At 44.3% G+C, this 21,354-nt stretch overlaps 1 protein-coding gene across 1 annotated transcript in view; it reads left to right on the plus strand.

Annotated features, from left to right (window-relative positions):
- SLC8A1 (solute carrier family 8 member A1) overlaps positions 1–21,354 on the plus strand; it is a 344,239-nt gene that overhangs the window by 311,561 nt on the left and 11,324 nt on the right. Inside the window, exon 7 of the mRNA XM_084829117.1 lies at positions 2,741–2,840. Within this exon, the coding sequence (XP_084685243.1) occupies positions 2,741–2,840 (100 nt within the window). The remainder of the gene's footprint in view (positions 1–2,740; positions 2,841–21,354) is intronic.

Here is a 21,354-nt window from a genome sequence, read left to right on the forward strand (position 1 = left end):
GATTGGGACTGCCTAGCCATGGGAGGGCAGAGCACGAGAGGAGGCTGCTGTACAACACATTGGATGTGTCGTACCGGCGTTTCCACACTCCCCGCCCTGGAACGCCCTGTTTCGGCCACTCCGCGTTCCTCTTGTGAGCTCTTCAAAAGCACAGGGCTTTTCCGTGCTGCCTGTGAGGCAGTTCAGAAGGGGGGGAAGGTCAGTTCTCTGGGAACCGACCTCGGAGCGCAGGCTCCGAGGTTGGTTCCCGGAAAACAAGATATCCTATGGCCGTCTAGCTGCTGACTAGCGGCCCACAGGATTGTTCCCTAAGGAAATCAACTAGTAACACTTTACATGATCTGCTGGTCTCCATCAGGCAGACTTTGCTATCCACAAATAAATAAGAACTGCTATTGCTGGCAAAAAAAATCTACTGACTCCACATTTTTTGTGCCACTCATCCCAAGGATTCCACACATCTCTTAAATCAGGGATGCCCAACTAGCTCCCAAAGCAATTGTATCTGGCCCCAGACTTCCTGACTGAGCTTAAATCATGCTGTGGCTTTAAAAAAAATCCTCTAGTTTGCATTTGTAAGGAAAAGAAGCTACAAGTCTCCAATACGTATTTCATATTGATTTTACTGCATTTTACTCAGGAGCATTCTGGGAAATCAAAGTGCCATGGCCACTCTGCCTCATAAGGCAATACAAGTCCTGTTCCTTGCACTGGAGTGGTGATGCTGGGGACTTGGTGGAGGACTGAGGGGAGGTTGATGGGGACGGGGGCTGCCACCTGGTGGAGAGGTGTCGGATTGGCCGGAGGACGGGTCCGGGCGTGTCTGGCGGATGCAGGGGCTGACCCACTTTGATCGCGGGGGAACTGGGTTGAGCCTTGGCAAACAGGGGAAAGCAATTTATTAGAAAGTAAACAACAAAGTAATGCAATCCAGGGGGACGGCGGTGTTATTCTGTTGCAGCAAGAACAGTAAAGTATCCTTCACTCTTGAGGCCCCCAGCACCAAGATTTCGCTGCTCATCTGCTTGCTGCTGAAGACAACTTCAGACTGGTTGACGAAGAACGCAGGCAGGAAAGGGACCAAGACTCCCTGGGTCCTGGCTTGGCTCTGCTTGCTGACAAGAGAGGCGGTCACGTACACCGAGCCCTCCGCCGTGCTCAGGGCCAGCAGGTCGTCTTCAGGCTGGGCTTTCACGGTTATGATGCAGGCATAGAGGCCTTGGTTTGAGAGCCAGGAAAAGAGACTACTGAAGAGGCTGGCCTGGGCATGGTCTGACCCAGCCTTCCCCAGTCTACTGCCCTCTGGCTGTGTTGGACTGCACTTCCCATTGTTCCTTGCTGTTGGTGAGCACCAGGTTGGGGAAGGCTGGAATTAGGAAGTTGCTGTAGCACAGTGGCCAGGAGGCTGAGCTGCACATTAGGAAGCCCCTGCTTGGTTCATCACTCACTTGTGCCCATGAATTCCGCAGGTGGCCTTAGAGAAGCAACTTTCTCTCAGCTTCAGTCAGCCCTCCCCACACACACCTGCAATGTGCTGCAGCTGGACTTTCCCCTCCTCCCCTAACCACCCCACATCCACCACCTGCTCCGTGGGAAGGACCCCAGGAGAGAGGGAGGATGGCACCAGGTTCTTGCTCCTGTTCCAGCTGGACTCTCTTCAGCCCAGGGCCATCTTCACCCATCTGCTCTGAGCAAAGGATCTTGATTTGTTTTTAAGTTGTTAATATTTATTGCAATTTTATTATTTTTATGTTACATGTAAGCTGTCTTGGTAGGATTTGTTTCTTCTCTCAGGCATTTGGCAGCATGTAAGGAGTCTCTCTGATTGTCTCTGGCTAATTGTTTTAAATACGTTGTTGCGTGTGCTATTTGTTCTGTGTCATTATGTAAATGGTTTTATACTCTCTATAATGGATTTTAATGTTTTTTTAATTTTTGTGAACCGCCCAGAGAGCTTCAGCTATGGGGCGGTGTAGAGAGATAATAAATGAAAAAAAATGAAATGAAACCAATCAGGATCAATAGGAGACCCAGACAAGCTTCTAGTTTGACTTATAATAAATCAAGTATGTCAGTAAAAAGAAGTATTCTGAACTGCTGGGGAAGGGAGGGGACATATCCACTTTTCAAGAGTTTCCTCACAACCTATTGGAAACTGAACTCTTTTTTGATCCCAATCTCTGGCCTTTCCAGTTAAAATGGATCTAGTAATGGATGATTTGAAAAACCTCAACCTGAGAACCAAGAGAGCCACTGCTATTCAAGGAGGAGATTTAAAAATAGACATGTTATACAACTAATACGGTAACACAACCTTGTATTTAGCAACTCGCCTGCTCACCATAGGCGACCAGGAATTCCATGCAGGTGCATGACCAGGCTGTACTTCCATGCTGTCTGCAGAAGAGGGGGCTTCCCTTCCTCTGTAGCCAGCATGGAAACACCGGCTATTCGCTTCTTGTTAAGCTAGTAAAAAAAAATGTGCAGGCTAGTAACTTTGTTGGCTTGTTTATGAAGCTGTACTAACAAATACGTTGCACCTACATTTCAAGCCTTTTTTCAGGCAGAACTGGAGCTTTTGCGTATGTGCACATTTGTAGCCACTTCTTTTAGCATTTGGTGTTAATGTTCTGAAGCCAGCCAATATCCCTCTCAGGGGGCTTTACACTTCCATCTGTAAACTCAAGCTTCTGAACTGATCACGAGCTTAGCTTTCTCACGCTTATCTATCCATCTACAGAACACTGTGGACAAGCTCATTAAGAAGACAAACCTCGCTCTTGTGGTTGGAACAAACAGCTGGAGAGAACAGTTCATTGAAGCTATCACAGTCAGTGCTGGTAAGTTTCTGTGTTTACATGTGCAGTGAATTATGAGAAGCCATTCTCCTGGCTTGAGGGCATCAAGTAACCCTGACTCCAGTACACCTGGCCTGCACTGCCTTTGGGAGCTGTGATGAAGGGAACAAGCGCGCCCACCTTGCTTGTGAGGTCGGACAGGTTGAGACACACTTCCTTCTTAAGTAGCTAACAGCTGCCACTACCCATGTTAATCTAGGCATCTGGGAACCCCAACTATGTCTTTTACTTAGGGAAACGGGACAGACCTTAGTCAACTCTTTCAAACTAACCAGGTTGCTTTAGACATAGGCAGCTAAGCACATCAGCGAGACCAATTGTGTGAGTTATTCAGTGAACTCCAGACTTGTAATTCCAGTATTTACTAAATGATTTGAGGGCTGTGGTCATAGGTGACAACAACCTGGGAGCAGGCAAGCATGCTGTTTCCCGGTAGTTCAATTGCTCCCGCTGCAAGCAGGAAAAGCTAAACAACCCAAGGGACACTCCAGACCTGGGTTGTTTATCATGACATCTGAACCTGGAACTCTGGGTTGTTGAGGGAGAGACAGCCCAGAGTTGGAACCCATGGTAAAACCCTGGATGAGTGATTACCTGGGAACCCCATGCACTCGACCTTGAGTTCCATTGTGGGAGAAAGGCATTTGAGAATATATAGTATCCGTGATCACAGATCAGTGAAAATACAATTCAGTTCTGTCTCTATATGTACGGAACAACTACGGTCTTATTCATAAGCTGCTGGAAGTTGATTTAATGCTTTGGCCTTCATAGAAGCTTTGATAACAGAAATGTAGGGCACAATCCTATGCATGTTTAGGCAGAAAAAAGTCCTACAATTCCTAGTATTCTCTAGTCAAATATGCTGGCTGCAGAATGCTGGGAATTGTGGGACTTTTTTCTGTCTAAACATGCATAGGATTGCAGCCTTGGTCCCTATGGATATGTCCATTACAAAATGTCCCTGTTACAATTTGCTTTGGTTTTATACTTCTTCCAGTCCTCCGTCACCTTAGGTCCACTTCCTTTATCTACTGTGTCTGGTTTTGCCACAATCAGTGGACTGCCCCTTGGGAGGAATCTTACACCATCGACCTTTTAAAAGAAAAAAAATCCTATGGGAATGTTGTGTTTGTGCAGTACAAGTACTATTGAATTATCTTAGTGGCAAAGGTCTGCCTTACCAAAGCAGCTTATGTGGCAGAGATGTACAGTGGGACTGGAAACAAGTGATAGAAAACAACCATCGCAACTGAGATAGGAAATATTAAGAACAAAAGCATTGCCTTTCTCAGTCCATCTCCAGTCCAACATTTTCTTTCCAGCAGAAGTGGTGGAGGGCAAAAATAAGTACAAAAGCATGTCATGAGCATATACAAAGTGCATTTCCTTCACCCATTGTCGTTACAAACAGCACTCACTCATCTTAAAGAGATGTAAAAGTGGCTAGGACCCGGTCTTCCTCAGCCTGGTGCCCTCCAGATTTGTTGTGCTATATCTTGACCATGCTGGCTGGGGAGGATGGGAGTTGTAGTCCAACACATCTGGATGGCATCAGGCTGGGTGGGGCTACTTTAGGAAAAGAGTATCATAGTTCCTGGGTAGAGTATAGACCCAGCAGTTCACATTTTTTAAATTAATTACTGTTTCTAAGGTTCCCCAAACATCTGATTGCTGGTGCACAACTTAACATTGATGTCACGCTTCACTCTTAATACTTCTGGCAAGGCCACCTCCTATGCTTGTGCATGAACCTCTGTTCGGAGCTTGTGCCTCCTTCTCGAAGGGCAGGGGATCCTGCTGCTGCTTCTTTGCAATGGAAGCAATTGAATGATCCCATCACACACAAGGCAGAGATTCAGCGTGATTACCCCCATTTCCACTGATTGAAAGGCTGCTTGGAAGGGGGGCAAGGCCAGAGCTGTGGATCATGCAGGGACACAGCTGGCAGCCTACTCCACTGGTGGTTACATTAGGCTCGCCGGAGACCTTTGATTTTGAAAAAAAATCAATCAATTTGTTTCCCGTGAGATGCTTGCAGCCTTCCCGCAGCACACAATTTGGGAAATGGTTTGGTTTCCAATTATTTAGTCCCCAGAGGCTGTTGCACTACAACTCTCATCATCCACAACCAGCATGGCCAGTGGTTGCAGATGGTGGGAGTTGTAGGCCAAGTTTGGGAACCAATGCTCTAGAGAGATGTGTGCCATCAGGAGGGGCTGCTGCAATTGCCTTCTTGCCTGTATCAAGCTCTGCTACGGTCTAAGGCAGAAGCTCGTTCTGTCCGTAGATCCCACATGCCTCCTAGTGGGCAGTTTGCCCATGTTCCTAACTTCCTAGGGGCCGTGTTCCTGCTGTTCCAGAAGTAGAAAGAACGGCTCGGCGATCACTTAACTGTGGAGATAAGAGAGTGATAAATCATATGACAACATTTTATCTTCTTTCACTTTTCCAATGTTCATTCCAAAACCAGCCAAGCACAAAGACAACGTGTGTGTCAGAAACTTTCCCAGGCAAGTATCTGGGAGTACATAACAACCTCCTTCCTTGTTAGCAGCATCTGCCTTCTGCATTTGAGGCTGTCCTGTGTGTGTGTGTGTATGTGGAGGCGGGGGTGACTGCATTGCCTCTCGGGGAATGGAATGGGTGGGAAATAACTTCATTCAGTTTAACTAGAGTTCCATTTGGAGAATTTATTGCATGACCTGCATCGGGTAAACAACAAAAAGGACAGCTCTTATCTACAATCCAATCCTGCTTTCAGTTCACACTGTCCTGCTGTACACCCAGACCATATATCAGTTGTTTCCCAATATTTCTCAGGCTCTTCCCTGCCTCTCAGTGCTATGGAGAATTGCACATGTCTGCAAGATGCTGTCTTCCTGAATTGAGATCTGCTGTGCTTGAGCCTGCGCAGCCAGAGGTCTCCACTGCAAGTGTCGGTTGTTCCCTTGACTCCCTTGTGGCTTTCTTCAATTAAAGACTACAGTTGCACCCATGGAAAGCATGTGTTTCCAGTGATCCTATTTGCCATGGTTTGGAAAAACACCGTTTAACAAATTGTCAACATGATGCCTTGGAGAATTGCTTCTCAGACTCTCCAGTTGACCTTTTTTTAATGCTGCCACGTGGTGGATCTTGCTTCCCATGAGGGCCAAACGCCACGTTTCATGCCAGTGTGTGTCACAGGAACCCAGTGGCCTTTTTTTGCTTGGAAAGCCACATCAGTAGGGAGCTCCTGGGAGCAAAAAAGTTGCAGGAGGAAGAAGGGGCTTCACCCTTTTTGCCACCACTTCCATGCCCCAGTGAGGGTACAGGAGCAGCAAAAAGTGCGGTATAAAAGTGTACAAATCAGTACATATCCAATTTATGTCAGTTTCGCATGTATTCAATCACAAGTTTATCCCAACCAATTTCTGTACCATTCTGCAATTTTTAAAGAAAACACATACAAATCCGCATTTATTTTTGTATGCAGCTGTCATAGAATAGAATCATAGAACAATAGGGTTGGAAGGGGCTTACAAAGCCATCGAGTCCAACCCCCTGCTCCATGCAGGAATCTGAGTCAGAGCATCCCCGACAGATGGCTGTCCAGCCTCATCTTGAATGCTTCCAGTTTGGGAGAGCCCACTACCTCCCTAGGGAATTGGTTCCATTGTCGTATTGCTCTAACAGTCAGAACGTTTTTCCTGACGTTCAGCCGGAATCTGGCTTCCTGTAACTTGAGCCCATTATTCTGTGTCCTGCACTCTGGGATGATCGAGAAGAGATGCTGGCCTTCCTCTCTGTGATAGCCTTTCAAGTACTTGAAGAGCGCTATCATATCTCCCCTTAGTCTTCTCTTCTCAAGGCTGAACATGCCCAGTTCTTTCAGTCTCACCTCATAGCACTTTGTTTCCAGTCCCCTGATCATCTTTGTTGCCGTCCTCTGAACCCTGAAGTTTGTCTGCATCCTTCTTAAAGTGTGGTGCCCAGAACTGAAGACAGTACTCCAGATGAGGCCTTTCCCTAACATACACATTTTGTATGGATCTTTTCCTAATACTTGCATTTTTGTATGCGATTTCTCAGCCGAAAACTGAATCACAAATTCAAACAACTGTAGAATCCAAAGGATATTGTCCTTTATAGAGCTGAAGAGCAGCTTGCAGTCTGCCCATCACCATACTGAAATCCTTATTAAGCATAATCCTATGCCTGTTTAGACAGGAAAAAAGGTCTACAACTTCTAGCATGCTCCAGCCAGCCATGGCTGGCTGGGGCATGCTGGGAGTTGTAGGTCTTTTTCCTGTCTAAACAGGCATAGGATTGCTCCCTTAGTCGCTATTTCCAGACTTTTCACAGCCGTCACATATTTGGATGGTCCTACAAGATTAGTGTGTATGTCACTGGATCTCAGTTCCAAAGAACTGGAATGAGACCTTAAAAGAGGGAGTGGGATTTTCTAATCTTGTAGAAGTTAGTTACTCAGCCATTTTTCATCAGTGCAGTGGAAGCCCTGCAGAAATGACTCTTATCTCACCACCTCCATTGTGCCAAAATGGCAACTGAGGATTCTGAGCTAATGGCTTTCCTTCCTTTCAAAGCACTAAGTATGTTTCAGAAAGACAACTACTGTATTTGCCCTTTATCTGGTCTCTTGTTAAATGTGATTTAAATAATCTTGATAAAAGTTTGCAGTTTATTTCTTTTTAAAGAGAAAGCTTTCTGTTTCAAAGTCTCACTTTTCTGAGTTGTTCAGATGAAAACTCTGCTCTAAGAAGAAAGGGCTCTGTGCTGCACCAGCAACCCTCCCCCAAAAAGGTTCTCCCTGCTTCAAAAACAATCTAGCCTGTGACTGTAAGACCTATAAACACCTACTCCGGTGGAATCCTCTGGGTCATTTAAACCCTTCTACTGGTTTGCCAGTACAGCATCCTTCATAAATTATGGCAATGGAGTGGGACCTGTTACTTCAGCCATCCCCAACCTGATGCCCTCCAGATATTTTGGACTTCACCTTCCATCAGCCCCAGCAAGCATGGCCAAGGGTCAGAAAGGTTGGGAGTTGTAGAGCTTTTCTACATGGGGCTGTTAATCTGCTGTGTCTACTTTGGATTTCATTGCAGAATTGAGATCTGAGCAGTACATGAAGAGCACTTCCTTTCCTACTTTTCCACTACATAACCTCTAGGTGGCACTGTGGTATAGTGCAATTACACAAGTAGAAAAGGCGTTTTCTTTCACTTTCACAAATAATGCAGCATTTTCTCTTCTCTAAAAAAAACACGACAAAAGTGCTGTTTAAAAACAGAAGTGAAACTGGAGGGTCACAACATCATCTAAAAAAACCCGTACACAACCATGAGTAGGGAATGATGAGCACACAATAAGTGCCTCATGTAGAAAAGTTCATAGTCCAAAACATATGGCAGGGGGCCACCAGGTTGGGGAAGGCTCTGTGACTTCATCTCATGCTTCTAATAAGCTGTTTAACAGTCCAGCAACACAAGGGCATTCCCACACCACTGCCCTAATGTAAGAGTGGGTTCCCCATACAACTGAATATCTAGCCAGGGAGGGATACCGCATGCAACCCAACACAGTCCCTCCACAATTTCAGGCATGGCGCTTGTTTACAACAATTGGTTTCATGTTCTATCTGGCCCCGCAGGCTCTCTTACTGATGCATTGCATGCTTCACACTTCCGTGAGCATTAGGAAACTCCAGGGGCAGCTACTACAGGATTAGCTTCCTTGTAAGGACAAAGTACAGTGACGGTCTTTTGCTGTTTTTATCATCTCTTTTATAAATAGGCAAGTTGAGAATAGGGAAGCAGGCAAGCACACAGACACCGTGCTAGTCTCCATATCAGTGTCAATTACCCCAAAAGCAAAACAGCGTTTAGCCCCGGAAGACTGCATCTTGTCAGCCAGCTGCTAAATGCAATGTTTCTCCTTTGCTGGCTGAATTTCAACTCCTCAGCTGCTTCCTTCAGCATTCAGCCAAGCAGGTGAGGTGTGTGCAGTAGCTAATAGCCACTAGCCATCAAGCAAACATCTTCGGATATCAGACTATTTCTACAAACCTAAAGAGAATGCCTCTCTAAATGTCCCTAAAAGAGTATGTTTGCAACAGTGGGCTATTCTCTAGTGTACTGTGATTGGTTTCTGTTAAGCTCTGAGTTCAGAATGAAATGTGCAAAGCTATCTGATGCTCTTTGGATGGATTGAGAAAGATGATTTCTACATCAGAGTAGCCAATTATATTTATTTATTTATTTATTTAATAAATATGTGAGTTACCTTTCTGTGAAGTTTTAAGGTGATGTGCACTAATAAAAATTGCTATAAAACAATCAAAATAAAATCAATTAAAACATGGAAATCCAGCAGCAGTTAAAAAAAAAAATCAACTATAAACAGCTAAAAAACCATCAGCCAGATAATTTTTAAGAATTCAGAGCAAAGGATGTTATCCAAATGCAAAAGCTTTCTGGAATAGAAATGTCTTGGTTTACCAGTGGAATAATGCAAGAGAAGACACCAAACAAATATCTTTGGGGAGAGCATTGCACAGTTTGGAAGCCACCACAGAAAAGGCTCTGAACCGTGAGTAAACCTCAGTAAAGGGCGGAACGCAGAGCGGGGCTGCATCCATAGCTCTTAAGGCACAGGAAGGCACAGAGAAAGGGCTGTAGCACAGTCATAGAGCTGCTGCTTTGCATGTAGAAGGTCCCAGGTTCAGGCCCCAGCTTCTTCATGTAAGGATGGGAAAGACTTCCATCTGAAATCCTGGAGAGCCATCACCAGTCATGCTGAGCAGACCATAGTGGTCTGATTTGTTATAAGGTAGTTTCCTATCTAATGTAGTATCCTAGAATAGTAGGGTTGCAAGGGGCCTATGAGACCATCGGGTCCAATCCCCTGCTCAATGCAGGAACCCTAATCAGAGCATCCCTGACAAGTGGCTGTCCAGCCTCATCTTGAATGCCTCCAGTATGGGAGAGCCCACCACCTCCCTAGGGAATTGGTTCCATTGTCGTATTGCTCTAACAGTCAGGACGTTTTTCCTGACGTTCAGCTGGAATCTGGCTTCCTGTAATTTGAGCCCATTATTCCGTGCCCTGCACTCTGGGATGATCGAGAAGAGATCGTGGCCTTCCTCTCTGTGACAACCTTTCAAATACTTGAAGAGCGCTATCATATCTCCGCTCAGTCTTACCTTGTCAAGGCTAAACATGCCCTTTTCTTTCAGTCTCTCCTCATAAGGCAGAGAGACATGTATATGTCTCTGTTCAGGGAACGGCTGGTAGAACACATACTTTGCATGCAAAAGGTTCCAGGTTCAATCTCTGACATCTCCAGGTGGAGATAAGGCAGCACCCTATGTTCCTAATATGCAAGAGGAGAAGATCTCTGGGTGGGCTGCTTTAATCTAGCACTTGTTCAGTCCTGAGTTCCTCTGCGATGAAACTGTCAAACAGCTTTCCCCAACCTGGTGCTCTCCAGATGTGTTGGACTACAACTCCCATGCTTGCTGGGAGTGATGAGAATTGTAGTCTAACACATCTGGAGAGCACCAGGCTGGGAAAGGCTGCTGCAGACACTGGTTTTCATATTTTCATGAGGAAATTATATTTCACAGATGCCCAGCAATGGCTGTTTTAACACATAGCTGCTTTCAGTTTATTTTTTCCTGTGATACTTTGTATATTCTTTGTATATTTCATTTTTTCAGAAATCTATACCAAAATTGTGCTGGGAGATTTGCTATGCCTCCTGTCACCACTAAGTTCTCCAGCTAACAAAATTATGAGTCACCTCACCTAAAACAAGAGACATGAGATGTGCTTATAAAGGGAGAGATCTGATTACCTAACATATTGGGGGGATTACTGTATTTGTCTTCCCATTCAGACACACTTCCCCACCTTGCTTTCTTCCAAACCTTTTTCTTAGAACAGGATAATTCCAAAATATTGACCCAGAACGAGCTGCCTTGGCTTTTAGTGCCCAAGAAATGATAACACTTAAATTTCTTCATCTGTACTGAAGCAAAGAATTAGCAGTAGCACATTCCTGTCTCACACACCATGTACAGAGCATATAGCTTTCAGCTTGGGAACAAATCCCTCCAAAGCACGTGAGCATGAAAACTAAAAATGTAAAACAGCTGAGATTTGTAAGAGTCTGCAAAGCTACAATAATTGCAATCAGTGTTTGAATGAATAAGTTTATTTGTCTAGATCATGGGTCATAACTAAATCAATGATCATATTCCCAGAAAACATGAAAAGGATGAAAACAATAACACAGAAGAAGCACAAAACAAAATATAAATAAGATTAATGTGAAACAATCAACCACATGCATAGTTTTAAAATGTGTTGCATCGTTGTAGCCACAAAGACAACATTGCAATCATAGGGTTTCATCCAGTGGAGGCTGGTGGCTGTGATGTCAGTGGAGTGGTAAATCCGCTCTGGGTTTCAGTCAGAACTCTAAAGGAGCTTTCACCCCTTGGATAACTGCTTTAGAGTTGTGACTGGTTCTGACTGAAACCTGGAGCGGATTCACCACCCCACTGACATCAGAGCCACCAGCCTCCACTGGTTCAATCCAGTGTTGTGCAAGTGGGCTTCTGTTTGTGCAGTGTGACTTCCTCTCCTCCCCCCTCTGTATCCCCCCCCCAGATATACCCTGGAGGGTCCCCTAACCCTTCAGAGAAAATTTGGAGGTGTGTGGTAAGAGTTGGAATCTGTCCCACCAATAGGGTCTGTTCAGTGGTGTCCATTCAATGGTGTCCACTGGTGGATGGACACAGCTGGATACAACCCATTGCTAAAATCGGAATTCATTTTTTTACAACACTTAACAGCAAGACAGATAATAAAGCAGTAGTGAGTTCCCAGTAACCTTTCTGTTACAGTGCTGAGCCATTTATCCAAGTACCAGTAGGGGATGATGCTCACAAATCAATATGAACTATACAGCAGAGATTATTTCTGTCTCCCTGTGGCAGCCTTTATATAGCTGCTTTTCAATTAAAACAAGTGGTGTCATTATATCAAAGTAATATGATGGGGCTATGGATGAAAGGCTCACAGAAAGAAGCTGCAGAATTGAAGAAAATAGCTTGTCGTACTGTTAATAATGTCCTTAACAAGAGGAAGTCTTAAATCTGGAGTTACTTCACGCCATTCCTTGAAAAAGGCAATGCTTTAGGGCCAAACTACACATTTGAAGAAAACCTCACCTAATCTTTGTCCCTGATCCCAGCCATAAGTAATGACAGGCAAACTGCCATTGGCTACCTTCAGAATCAGACTTGGCAAATCAAGCTTTTTTAAAAGGAAACAATAACGTAGCATTGCTCTTTTCAAGCCCAGTTCCAAACATTGGACCATGTTGTACCGCCAGTCTCATCATCAGGAGCACAACAGGATGGGTTCATTGACTCAGGAGAGGTGTAGGAAACAACAAGGCTCCTGAGCATGCTCGGGAGCATTAAGCAAATTAAGGGTGAGGTCTGCAAGGCCTCTCTGTGGAGTCCTCCCTTCTACTGATTCTCCTCCAAACTTTGCAAGGATACGTTTGCTTGAGACATGGAGGAAACTGGCAGGACAAGGGCATGACTAGCAGCAGCAGCACCATCAATTCCCATTATGAACTGGCTCAGATCTGGAGGGGCCGAGGCTTGGCTGGCAGCGTGGCATGGCGTTCCAGACTCCTGTGCTTCTGAATTCTCTCCTCTACATCGGCCTATTCCACCTAACAGGCAGGCGAGGCGCAACCAAAAGCCCCGTGCATGGTTTTTTAAATGTCCCACTCTTGCAAATCAAGGAGAAGGCTTTAATTGACGACAGACGTAAAGGCAAATTCGTCAGCATTAGCACAAGGATTGTCTCGGTGATCAAAACTGTTCTGTATCCTGTCTCAAGTTTTTCATTGCAATACTGTGCTTTCCCCCCCCTATTGCTAGGTAGTGAAGCCTGTTGTCTAGAGGCCATTTTCTAGATCAGTTTTACAATCTCAGTCGTTTGGAATGCTTCCCTGGAAAACTAGAGAAGCGTTCTATCACGGCGACCTTGAGAACTTTGGCGTTATTGGTCCCTGGAGCTTCATTAGGGAAGTCCGCATATTCCGCAGGGGAATCTTACCGAGAGAGCTTGTCAAATGGCTGTTTCAAGTGATGAGTTAAAAAAAAGAGCGTATGCCATGCAACAAATGGTGACAGAGAAGAGTGATGTACCTGCGTCCCTGACTCCCAGTCAGTTGACCTTGATTGACACAACAGGTTAAAATCCGGCCTTTGGCTCCATTAGAGTGACTAATGTTCTGGCTGATCAAAGGAGAGTTTACATGAGCTGGAGTCACTTGGAACAAAGAAGGGTGGAAATTAGGCCTGTGCACGGATTCGGATTTGGATTCGGAAGTCAGAAGCATGGCAGCCGTTTCATGTACTATGCACCATTTTGTGTCACAGGCCTAAGGAAAAGGACTCCCCCTAGGGATGATGTATGGAACTTGCCTACAGTGGTCATGGAAGGAATACAGACTGAGCGCTGCCTTCCTTGTATGGGACTAAGCCCTCAGTCAATAAAATGCAACTCAATGCATTTCAGTGGGATTCTTGAACTCTGCCTGTCATACTATAGATACCCCACATCCACCCTGCCCCTTTTATACCTGGAAGTAAAAAGGGGAGGGGTTGATGAGTGGCTGGCTCTAGGGGAGGGGAAGGAAAGAGAAGTAAAGCCAATACTCTCTATATGCCAGCCCCTCATCAATTCCCTTCCATGACCACAAGGGGCACTATAGGCAAGTTTCATACATCACCCTACACAGGGAGTCCTTTTCCTTAGGCCTGTGACACAAAATGGCCGATAGTACATGAAATGTCCTCCATGCTTCGGACTTCCAAATCCAAATCGGTACACAGGCCTAGTGGAAATATGCCAGAGTTGGTTCTGTCAACTCTGTTCACAAGGCTTCCAGAAACCCATTACAAGGAGGAATGTAATCCTTAGCCAACTCACTGATCTTTTCCCCTATAGATGTTGCTGCACTCCATTGATCTTCAATTAGAATGTTATGTTCTGACCCAAGTTAGAGCCGTGGCATCACCACTATTTTCTCCCTTTCTTTTTCTTGTTTACTTTGAAGAGGAAGAGCATGGAGGAGAAAATGGGGGACAGGAGGAGAAGCAGACAAACACAGAAAGAAAATATAGAAAAAGTTCATTACTATGATGTGTTAATCCAGCATTATCAACATACATGGCACATTACAGAGTTTCTTAAGCAAAGAACCCAGGTGCCTATCTCCACAGCGTTTACCATCTAAACTTTGGGTCTTGATTCTGAAAAGGTTGTCCCTTGGAATCCAGAGCTATGCTGAGAGCCAGATTGAATTCTCGGGATGCTAGCTGCTGACCCTGTTATGGACCCTTTATATCCCAAAATGTAATTTTTTCAAAGTGGGAACAATAAACAAAATAACCTCCTGTCAGTACAGTCCTAAGTCTCTTTATTCAGAAATAAGTCCTTATATGTTCAGCTGGACCTCCTCTTCAGTATGTGTTTATAGACTGCAGTCTATATTATATTTCTGCAAACCACCTTTTTCCACCTTTACATATTCTGACTGTCACTCTTAGTTGCCTCCAGAAGCCCATTGTTCCAAGCATGTATTTTGAAAAAATAACAGTACAATCCTTTACATGTTTACTTGGAAGTCCCATTGTGTTCAATGGTCATTACTTCCTAAGTATTTATACATGTCTTCTCAGAAGTAAGCTCCATTGGTTTAATGCAACTTACTCTCTGGTAAATGATGATAGGATTGCAGCCTCAGTCTCTTCAGATATGCAGTTATACCTTCACAAACATTTGGATGTTTTCTGTGCATAATAGGTTTTCTGCTTACTACAGAGTTCCCAAAATATTAGCAATCCATAAAAATTAGGGCTAGATAACAACTCTCTTCACTGGGGGCAATATAAAGATTTTGGAGAAAAAAATTAGATCTCAGTGAACCAGCTTGAAATCTATAATGTTCTAAGTTGCATTCAGCCCTGTACCATTCACAATCTTCTGAATGTTTCTGCGTTTTTAATGGTGCACTGGTGGCATATTGTTCTATGTGGCTGATGGCACTTTTCATGATTAAGTCAAACATCCCTGCTGAAATCTTGAAACCCAAGAACAAAGAAATGGGAAAGCAGTTAGAGGGAAGTGATGGGAGGAAAAGACAAAAGCGAAAATTTAATAAAACTCAGTTCCCTAACAAATTTAAGTTGATAGAATTCTCAAACCATAGAGCTGTAAAGAATCCAAAGAGTCTCTAAACACTTAGACCAAGACAAGGGAAAATTCATCATAGTCCAAGATGTCCAAATAGGTGCATCCATCTCTAACTGAAGTAACACCCTACTGTTAAGCCAGATGCCAATGCGCCTGAGCACATGTATATAATGCTATATCCAGGGCTCTCTCAACCATTGACAGGTTACGACAAACTCTCTGTGAAGCTGTTCTCACCATCTGCCTGAAAAAAGTGTGGATCTGCTTGGTTTTAATTCCCATTGATTTTTCACTGGAGGGATTAAGTTGAGCATTGTATAATAAAGCAAACCTCTCTGAACAGCTCACTACCAAAGTATTATTTTTATCATTTCTAGTGCAGTTTTCCATGTACAAAGTGTTTACAGCTCCTTGCACACTTTCCCTTACGCCTGCCTTGCAAGGTTAGGCAGAGGGGAGTAACTTGCTCAAGGCTACTCAGTGAGCTTAATAGCTGAGCAGGGCTTTGGATCTCCCATATCCAAGCACAGTTACGTTCTTGCCTAGGGATGGACAAGCAGCAGCCCAGGAGTTCAACCCAGCCAGTAGCGGCTTTCCATTTTAGTTCTCAGTAGGGATGGGAAAATCTGTTTTAGTTTCTACAACTTTCAAACTTTTTGAAGCACAAGTTCGTTCCATCCCATTTTGGCCTCAGATTGCAAATCTTTGGGCAAAAAATCCTCATGAAAATTAGTACACGCATTTGTACGCATTTCTCCTAATGTATGAACATTTGTACACATTTCTCCAAGTATGCATTTTTTGTGTGCAATCATCCCTAATGTAAACATTTTTAATCAGAGAACTGCATTGCAAAATTCAGAGAGCTGTGCAAACTGAAGGATAATTGTGATCTGGTTCACATATTAATTCGCAAAGTGCCGATAGATTGCTTTGTATTAAAATGTGAGCGAAATGAATTTCTTCATTTCCTGGTCATTACCAACTTCATATTAGTGCTTACTTTCCCTTTTATTAGGGCTTAAATGTTGCACATAAGTATGTGACAGAAGCCCAATGCTCATTTTTCCTAACAGTTGCCTCTGCAAACATGTTCAGAACCCTGGAGGAAGGGGGAAATACTTTGGGAGGAAATTCGGATTGGAGATGTGGAGGACATTTTGTTACAAGTCCCACTTGTTTCCTAGCAAGCAAAGGACAAGATAGAGGAACTCCCCACCCAGGGGAGACTGCCAAGCTCCCTTCCTGATGACCGTCAGGAGACTGATAGTTTTGTACATAGTTTTGTAAGGCCTCTACTGGATTATTTGGATAGTGGTTTTACCATTTGCTCTGGTGTTTTATTGGGCAGAATCCAACAGTTCCCTTGTGCTCACAGCCAGCCCTTCCGATTTTGGTCTGAGCACAACAGTGATGTGGTGCTTCAGGGGGCAAGCCCCCAAACAAACGAAAAAAACTCGTTGCTACATCACCGTTCCACAAGCAGTAGGGGCCACTTGCAGACCAGAAACAGTGGGGCTGACTGCACACGGACCAGAACTGGCACAACTGGCCGCATGTGAACGACACCATTGCATTCTGCCCATTGTGCTTGTTTTTAGGATTTGGCTTTTTTTTTTAATGAACTTGTGAGCTGCTTTAGGGGATCTTAGGACCTAAAAGGGTATGGTAGAACTATAACCTATTTGGTAATAATGACAGTAATAAATCGATTTCAGCCTTATTCTGCTTTTTCACAGACTTGATTCTCAGTGAAGTTCATTCCATTAGCAGGAAGTTGAGTTGTACGGGTGAAATGTCTGGCCCCACAGTGATTAAAATGAGCCCAGGAGGCTCTCAAGGAAAAATTACCTGACCTATAGATCTTCCTCATTTAACTGCATGCTGGCTAGGGATGATGGGAGTTGTAGTCCAACCCATTTGGAGGGTGCCAGGTTGGAACAAACCTTTACATTTATAGCATTCTCAACAGCATCCTGTGCTTGCAGAACTCAACTTCAAAGGAAGGAATGTTGGGCTTAATTATATCTTCAGCCATTTGCACCAAGCTTAGTTTCTTAATGCCCAGGGAGCCATTGAGCCAAGATCTTTTAATGTTTGCCTGTACAACAAATTACTCATAGTGGCATGATGATTGATTCTCCTAATGGATATTTGTTGTCCTGGTTTCCTGTCTCACCATAATGTGCTTTGACAGAATGTAACATCAAAAGGTTTCCAAGCTGAACTGGGAGGGTACTGCCCTTATTCATACAAAGTTTGTGTTCATGCAGGGTGTTTCTTTTTAAAATATTTCAGTCATGGTGTTTTAAAATTATTTAAGGCACTTTAATGGAGTTCTTACCACTTCCACCCACAGAGAGCTCTCTGTTCTCAGGCTGCATGTTCCACAATCCCAGAACATACAGAAATGGGAAAGTTTGAAACTATGCTTGTAAACAGTGGCCTACATTCAAAATTGTAGCACTCCTATGCACATCATTACAATGTGCCAAGCAACATATGGGGGGGGGGGGTTACTGCAAAATTGTCCCCTCTCTTTTCATTTGTCATGTTCTGTCTGATTGCGCACCTTGTTATCCTGTTTGTTCAGGACACAAGTCTCCAATAGCACGTATCAACCTGCTACTTTGTTTGAGTAACAGTGGATGATAGGGGGAATTAGTTAGGTATAAAGGGAATTTCTTTCCTCTGCAGGCCATAGCTCTATTCCTGCCAGAGGACCAGCCACTGTCAACTGAGCTGGTTCAGAAATTAGCACATTTGCCAAATAAACAGGAGTGCAACAGAGGTAACCTTAGGAAGTTTGGCCTAGATAAGAAACCATTAGGTTTCCAGGAAGGAAAAGCAGAGCATAATCCAGGAAAAGGTGTTTTATTAGGAGAAAGACAAAACAACCCTCGATTATGAACTCCGAGGAACATAGGAAGCTGCCTTATACGGAGTCAGACCATGGGTCCATCTAGCCCAGTATTGTCGACACTGGCTGGCAGCAGTTCTCCAGGAGTTCAGGCTGGAATTTTTCCACGCTACCTGGTGATGCAGGGAATTGAACCTGGGACCGTCTGCATGCAAAGCATGTGCTCTACCACTGAGCCTTGATTCCACCCACCTTGTACAAATAAGAGTTTTAAGGAAGGAGTGATTACCTAACCTTAGTTTCATGGGTTTTGTTGCTGTTCAGTCGTTCAGTCGTGTCCGACTCTTCGTGACCCCATGGACCGTAGCACGCCAGGCCTTCCTGCCCTGCGCTCTCTCCCGGAGCGTGCTCAAGTCCATATTCATTGCATCAGTGATGCTATCTAGCCATCTCATCCAAAAGCAGGAAAATCACATGTTCCCAGGCCACGTAGCTGATCTGTTGGGCAGGAGCACAAGGGTGATCAAGTATTCCCATGCCATAGTAGAGCTTCCACGAGGCAGGAATTCAAGGTGATGGGGCACAAAGATGGGCACCCAGTTGGGAGTTCTAGGAGACAGGCAGGCAATGCTTTTGAAAAACACCAAGCACAGGGTCCCTAACGCAGTTATACTTCTAATGAAACAAAAGACCAGAGCGTCTACTGGAAAGGGGTTTACCAGGATAACAAAAAGGTGGAGATGCTAGAGCTACCTTCTGAAAAGGAGGCCATATACACTTGATGGAAAGCTTAATGGAACAGTCACAACAGTGCACAGGGCTCTTGGTCTTGCCAGTTACTGAATGGCAGGGTTTTACCCTGGTTGCATGTAGGGTGCAGGGGAGAGTGGCTCAGCATATCTGAGATTACCATGGCTTGGGGCATTCAGGTGCTAGGATACTACAGACACACACCCACATTTCAAGGGTGGATGGTCCTGAGAGTCAAGCCCTGTCACCATTACCTGCTAGTCTTTGCCAGCTTAGCAGCATGAAACAGTCAAAATGGAGGAATGAGGACAAAATGGAAATAGTCTGGCAACACCTTTCAGAATCACCCTACTTAGGGGTGGCCACATGGATCCACCATTGGGCTTGTGGGCAGGCTGTACTCATGGAGAGGTGTTGACATGAACATGTGGTCATTCTGATTCCAGTGACAGCAGCGCCTACCTTTGTAGAAATGGTTGAGGTTGCATGTATAGTGCCATTGTGGAAACCCCCATTCACCCTGAAGGTATCCCTGTGCAAGCACAGTTTGGCCAGGTGCGCAATGGCAGCCCCAAGACAATTGCACAGGGGACAGTTTGATGTGAGATTCCCATCACTGAGATTCCCTAAATAACAACACCAGCAAGTAAGGAGAGCTTTCCAAGTGCTAAGTTTGCTTGATGAAAGTGAAGCCTATGCATCTCTCAATGCTTACCTCTGTTTGTTGTTGTTTACATCAGCCTTTCCCAACCTGGCACACTCCAGATGTGTTGGACTATAACTCCCGTAATTCCCAGCCAGCATGGCCATTGGCTGGGAATTGCAATCCAACACATCTGGAAGGCACGAGACTGGGGAAGGCCACTTTATATAGTTAATTTCACAAACCTTTGGGGTTGGAGCATAGAGAAGCAAGTTGAAGATGCTTATGTTTCCTTGTTCTGCTGGTTTTATTTTGGTTTAGTTAACGTTTAGTTAATGTTTTAACAATTGTTTTTATTGTGTTTGTTTGGTTTTATGTGTATTCTGTGTTTAATTTTTGTTAGCCCCTTTGTGTTTGCTGAAACAGAAACTTGGAATGCACATGTACACAAATAAGCAAAAAACAAAAAAATATACAGGCTGTGTTTTACTCAACTGCTGAGAAAACCTGCCCTTGCCTTGCTGTGATTAGGTCAAAGGCACTGGAATGATTGACCAACAAGGAAAGCAGCGATATCCTGCTACAGCTCCTATTATTCCATGTACCGACCAAGCAAGAAGAAGGGTGAACGGGATTTTTTATGTCCTTACTTTGATGATTTGAACAGTAATTTTATTCTAGCTAGCCATGCCTGAACTACCTTATTTTCCTGGCTGGGATAGTCATTGATTTTCTTCACTTGAGAACAAATTGATGGGCATTTGGCTCTTTATATAAAAAACGTTATTAACATTAAATTTTCAGCTGTTAAAATTATTCAATAAATTAAACAACTTGAACTTAAACCTATTAGAGTAGAACTACACATCACGCTGGCAAACATGCATTTGTCAGTGAATGATAATGCAGTTTGGGATAGTGCTTGACCCTTTCCTCACATGCCAATTCTGCCCCATTATTCCCCGCGGCCCCCCCTCCCCGGCCATCCTCTCTAAGGCCTCCCCACCCCAGCCAAGCTTATTTCCAGACCTGAAGTCAACTGGGGAAGAACATTATTGCAGGGATGGTTATGGGAAAGAATAGGGCAGGTAAAGGGTTAAGCACACCACCCGTTTTTTCTCCCCTGCAAATGCCCCATTCATGCATTAGTGTTACAAGGCAAACACCCCTTGGGAATCCTGCATTTGCTTCGTAATGTGTTGTGCCATGTTCAGGCTTGGCTGCAATCATAAACACATTTACCTCTGAGTAGACATGCATAGGATTGCACAGCTAGTAGGGTAGCCACTTATGCATCACCCAAAAAGAGGACACAAATTTGCATAACATTTGCACGTACTGATTTATATGTATTTATGATTTGATTTGTACCCCGCCTTTCTACCAAAAATGGCACAAGGTGGCCTACAATCACTAATAAATCTGAAAATTAAAAAATAACAACTATAATTAACATAGAAATACAGTACATTTCACCATGATGGCTTCATTATGACTCTCGTGCCTACCCAGTCTGCTGCCCAGATGCTGTTGATGGGCAACTGCAAAACCGCCAGTGCGCTCTCGTCTAATGACTCTTTATCATTAAACTGGACTTGGACGGGACAGCCCTTCAAAACAGAGGACACCTTCGAATAGAGGACTGTCCTCTGTAAAGTAGGAAACCTGGCCACCCAACTAGAGTATTTGTATGTAGGATTCTACCATTCTGTGTTGACTTACAAAGCTTTCCCAGCTGACAATGAGGCACCCAAAATATTTCTGGCTATTCTGGGCCTTCCGCCAGGGTTTGTTTTTCTACGATAAGAAGTCATGAGAGCAGGCTGTTGGAGATCTGTTGCTTATTGCAACCATGCAGCAGGGAAGCATTGATGTTGGTGTATTTGGCGAGAGGCAGGTTTCTTTCTGTACTGCAAACATAAAGGAGAAAACACAGTCACAGCATTTTCCTTG

This window comes from Heloderma suspectum, chromosome 1 (assembly GCF_057233095.1).
Source record: "Heloderma suspectum isolate Gila_16-S chromosome 1, 16-S_ref, whole genome shotgun sequence".
Taxonomy (NCBI): Eukaryota; Metazoa; Chordata; class Lepidosauria; order Squamata; family Helodermatidae; genus Heloderma; species Heloderma suspectum.